Source organism: Bison bison, unplaced genomic scaffold (genome assembly GCF_000754665.1).
Source record: "Bison bison bison isolate TAMUID 2011002044 unplaced genomic scaffold, Bison_UMD1.0 scf7180017864475, whole genome shotgun sequence".
In the NCBI taxonomy this organism is placed as follows: Eukaryota; Metazoa; Chordata; class Mammalia; order Artiodactyla; family Bovidae; genus Bison; species Bison bison.
The window spans coordinates 4,032,731-4,037,619 of record NW_011495036.1 but is presented as its reverse complement, the minus strand read 5'-3'; the positions used below and the strand labels follow the sequence as shown (position 1 = coordinate 4,037,619).

Below are 4,889 nucleotides of genomic sequence, written 5' to 3'. Positions count from 1 at the left end.
GTGTTACTCATGATGTACTCTGCATATAAGTTAATAAGCAGGGTGACAATATACAGCCTTGATGTACTCCTTTTCCTATTTGGAACCAGTCTGTTGTTCCATGTCCAGTTCTAACTATTGCTTCCTGACCTGCATATAGGTTTCTCAAGAGGCAGGTCAGGTGGTCTGGTATTCCCATCTCTTTCAGAATTTTCCACAGTTTATTGTGATCCACACAGTCAAAGGCTTTGGCATAGTCAATAAAGCAGAAATAGATGTTTTTCTGGAACTCTCTTGCTTTTTCAATGATCCAGCAGATGTGGGCAATTTGATCTCTGGTTCCTCTGCTTTTTCTAAAACCAGCTTGAGCATTCGGAAGTTCACGGTTCACATATTGCTGAAGCCTGGCTTGGAGAATTTTGAGCATCTCTTTACTAGCGTGTGAGATGAGTGCAACTGTGCGATAGTTTGAGCATTCTTCGGCATTTCCTTTCTTTGGGATTGGAATGAAAACTGACCTTTTCCAGTCCTGTGGCCACTGCTGAGTTTTCCAAATTTGCTGGCATATTGAGTGTAGCACTTTCACAGCATCATCTTTCAGGATTTGAAATTGCTCCACTGGAATTCCATCACCTCCACTAGCTTTGTTCATAGTGATGCTTCCTAAGGCCCGCTTGACTTTGCATCCCAGGATGTCTGGCTCTAGCTGAGTGATCATACTATTGTGATTATCTGGGTCGTGAAGATCTTTTTTGTACAGTTCTTCTGTGTATTCTCACCACCTCTTCTTAGTATCTTCTGCTTCTGTTAGGTCCATACCATCTCTGTCCTTTATCGAGTCCATGTTTGCACAAAATGTTCCCTTGGTATCTCTAATTTTCTTGAAGAGATCCCTAGTCCATCAATGGACTGTTACTCTATACTTATGATCTCTTCATACCTGCAATGTAAGCCTCTTCATCACTCTCCTATATAAAATCTTCTAGTCTGTTGTATTAGCTAGCTCCTGCTGCGTAACAAATGACCCCAAGTCCAGTGTTGTAAAACAGTGAACATTTATTACCTCACACAGTTTCATGGCTCTGGAAATGCTTTAGTGGGTGGTTCTGCCTCAGGATTTGTCCACAGCTGGTGCCAAGCGGACCACGGGACTGCAGTCACGGGACGGAGGCTGGCCTGGAGCAGAGGTCCACCCCGACCTCTCCACAGCACCACTCCTAACACGGCGGCTGGCTCCCCCAGAAATAAAGCAATAGTTAGCACCACTCCTAACACGGCGGCTGGCTCCCCCAGAAACAAGACAGCCACGAAGATGGGAGTTTTTCACAGCCTACTTGGAGGTGCAGTCTGTGGCTTCTGCCATTTTCCAAGGTACAGTGAGGGAGGGCCCCACCAGCCGTGGCAGCAGCAGGCAGGCTCTCGGGAGGCCTTCCTGTAGACCGGCCTCACGGCTGGCTTTGTCCCTGCAGGCTCTTTACCACTAGCGCCACCTGGGAAACCAGCTTTGATCATGGTTTCTTTCAAAAGAACTTTAGAGGCATTAAAAAAAAAAGTTTGACTCTTCTAAATCCAAGCATTGATATTCAAAGAGCTTACACTGTTCCAATATTTATTCTCCTCATGATAAAAAGGTGACATTCTCACCACCTTGGGTGCAGTGTTTTCTTTGTATTTGTCCTGCGTGCACTTACAAGGGGCCAGGGAGAGAGACCGGGCTCCCCTCCTCCAGTGTCTTCCCGACTCTGCTGGAAGCCCCTGGGTCTGCACCTTGTGTCTGGTCACCTCACTGAAGTCTGCACCCTCTGGATCCCTAGGTAGGGGCTCTGGGGTCCTCAGTGGAGTTTTGACAACTGAATGCCAAGATTAAAGGGCCCTACAGCTGAGTGCGGCCTTGCGGGGCCAGCACCCCCCATCCGTGGCAGTGGACACCTGCTTCCCACAGGTGAGTTGCTTAGTGGGGTTCCGAGGTCACTGAGCATCAGAATCACTTGGAACATCTTTTAAATAACAAACCAGCTTTCTCTGGCCCAGCCCAAGGGACTCAGGGTCCCTGGGGTACTCTCAGGATACGGTGTACTTATAAGGAGGCCCCCAGGAAGCAGAGTGCCTGCAGAAGGGCATTTGGGGAGTCACCCGTGAGTGCCCAGCAGAGAGGTCCTTTCCCTGCACCAGGCCTCACGCTGGGGTCTGAGCACCCCCTGCCTAACCCTGGAGTCCCGGTCTTCCTGGAGTCCTGGATGCTCACGGGAACATGAGACTCAGGGCCGTGGAGGGCCTTGTGCAAGGCCACAGTGAGTGGGGGGAGGGGAGCCCCCACTTGGGTGTGCGGGCCTTCTGCTCACTGTCTCCTGAGCAGCCCTGGCCAGCAGGCCACCTCTGGGACTGGGCTCTGCATATGCCGGCCACCCTGCTCCCGCAGGGTCCTGTGGGTGGCCCAGGGGAGGGAGGCCTCTGAGCACCTAGCACCTTCTAACCCCCCCACCTCCAGGCTCACCCACCAGCCTGGGCAGCAGCAGTGTCCTGCAGACCAGTCCTTGTCTGGCTCCAACGGTCGAGCTTCAGGGCCAAGAGCCAGGGCCTCAACACCGTATGGGATGCTTGCGGCTGCCTGGGGCCAGGACTGTGATCCTTAGCATGTGCTCCTTAAAACACTGATGCGGCTGGAGAGTGTCACTGCCATCCCAGGACAGAGACCCCCATGGGGGGCCTCAGTCCATCCTGCCAGGACCCTGGGTATGGGCGGGTCAACACCACGCCCCCATTTTACAGATGAGAATGTGGACACTCTGTGGGATAAGGATGCTGCTCTGGGGCTTTGGCTGAGCTGAGCACTGAGGTCTCAGTGTCCCCCCAGCAGGGCCCTCTCTGGGCTCAGGGGCAACAAGCACGCATGGGAAGGCGGGCAGGAACGGGTCTTTATTTAGCAAACTCACATCCGGTGTCTACTCTGCAGGAGGCTTTGGAACCAGAACCCAGGCCAGCACCGCCCCCTTGACTGGTCTGGGGAAGCCCCGACAGCCTGACACCCCCCATTTTATTTCTTCCCGAGCATCCCTCTCTGAGACATTGAGCCAGCTGGATGGGAGGACTCCCTGGTCCCCCACAGCTGGCCTGAGTCCTCCAAGCTCTGCAGGTGGGGAGGAACAGGCAAGACAGCTGTCCCAGGGGGTTTCTGCAGGGGTGGGGTGAAGGCTGTGGGAGGTTCCTGAAACCTCTTCCCCACTCCTGCCTATGGGGCCATTGCAGAGCTGCAGAATACCTCTCCCTGAAGCCCTATGGACTCCGCACCCTGACCTGGAAAATTCGGGAGGGAAGTCCAGTCTGACAGGAAGGCCTCCTGCCCATCTGATCCTGTTGTCCTAGCTCCTCCCTCACTTCACAGGTTGGGGAGGGGGGCCGCAGAGGGGGAGGGGCACGGCCCAAGATTACCAGAAGGAGTGGAGGCAGCACTGGCAGAGGGCAGATGGAGGCTCAGGATGTGGCCAGAGCCACGGGCACGGGAGGAACTGGGAGACGGGACATCCTGGTGACTCAGCAGGGACTGGAGGGTGGCCAGTGGGGAACAGGCTGGCATCACAGGCGCCCAAGGGACGTACAGGTGGAGGGCACGGGCGGAGCTGGCGAGTCATCCCAAGGCAGGGCGACTGGGGTCCTGAGAGGGCTTCTCGGGTGCGGCGGTGACAAGGGGGGCTCTGGGTGCAGTCTTGCAGCCTAGGAGGAAGCCGTCGGGGGGCAGACATGGTGGGCGGCAACTAGCATGCTGAGTCCCTGCCGGCCTGGCCTCAAGGCTCACCTGGCCACCAGGCGGGCAAAAAGGAAAAGAGAACAGAAAAACCAAAACCACCCCAAACCCGCTCCGGGAGGAAGGCAGGCCCACGTCACTCCCCAAAGCCGAACATCTCGGCTTCCTTCTCCTTCCAGAAGGCGAAGCTCCGGTCGATGTAGCCACAGATGTCCTCGCTGTTGAAGCTGCCCCGCTGGGGGCCGGACCCCAGCCTCTGTGCTGCGGGTTCGGGGCCGCCGGGACCAGCGTGGGGCAGGGGCCTGAGCGGGGTCAGGCCAGACTTGCGGCCGGGCTCCGCGTCCCGGGCGCGACCACGGCTGGAGCCAAAGAAGCGGGCTTTGATGTCCTCAAAGCCATCGGTCCAGGCACGGCGGGCGGCGGCCACCTCGTCGGTCACAGCCTTGTGGAAGGCGCGCGCCGCCTCCCAGCCGTGGGCGCCCAGGTGCTCGAAGACCTCGAAACACAGCAGGTGGCGCATCTTGCGCTCCTCGGCCGGCAGGTCGCACTCCAGGAGCTGGAAGTAGCCCAGCATGAAGAGGTCCAGCGTGAGGCTGCTGTAGGGCACGGGCGCCCCATCCACGTGGGGCAGGGAACCTGTTCGGGGGGACAGGGGCCCCGGGGCCGCCGGCTCAGCCGCCGCAGCTGCCGGGCGGGCACATGGGCCAGGACGGCCTTCCAGTGGCCCAGCAGCTGGGCGATGACGCTGCGCTGCTGCCAGAGGCGGCCGGGCCGTGGGCTCCCGCTGGGCAGCAGGGAGGGCATCGGAGGGCCCCTGGCTGCCTCCTGCCCCCGCAGCCCTGAGCGCCGGGCCTCCAGGGTCCTGCAGGCTGCCGTCTTAAGTGCCGGCATGTAAGCCGACTTCTTCCAGTGGCTGAGGAAGAGGGTGACAATGCGCTCCTTGCGGAGGCTGGCCAGGTCCGAGCCTGGCACAGCACCCACCTCTGACAGGGCCTCCTCACAGCTGATGCCCGAGTCGCTGGCTTCCTCCGTGTCGCCCGGCCCGGGGTTCCCTCCGATCGGGCCGCTACAGGGCGGGGCCGGGGCAGGCCAGCAGCCCCTCGGGCATGACCCCGGCTGGGTCCCCGGCTCGCAGGGGGCCGGGCTTGGGGGGGAGGGGCGGGCCGGG

The 4,889-nt window shown here is 58.6% G+C and overlaps 1 protein-coding gene across 1 annotated transcript in view; it reads right to left on the bottom strand.

Annotated features, from left to right (window-relative positions):
• Positions 1-2,876: 2,876 nt before the first annotated feature.
• The window catches only part of ESPNL (espin-like), a 22,145-nt gene continuing 20,132 nt past the window's right edge, over positions 2,877-4,889 (bottom strand). Inside the window, 2 exon segments of the mRNA XM_010862069.1 lie at positions 2,877-4,352; positions 4,355-4,878. Coding sequence (XP_010860371.1) covers positions 3,858-4,352; positions 4,355-4,878 — 1,019 coding nt within the window. The 3' untranslated portion in view covers positions 2,877-3,857.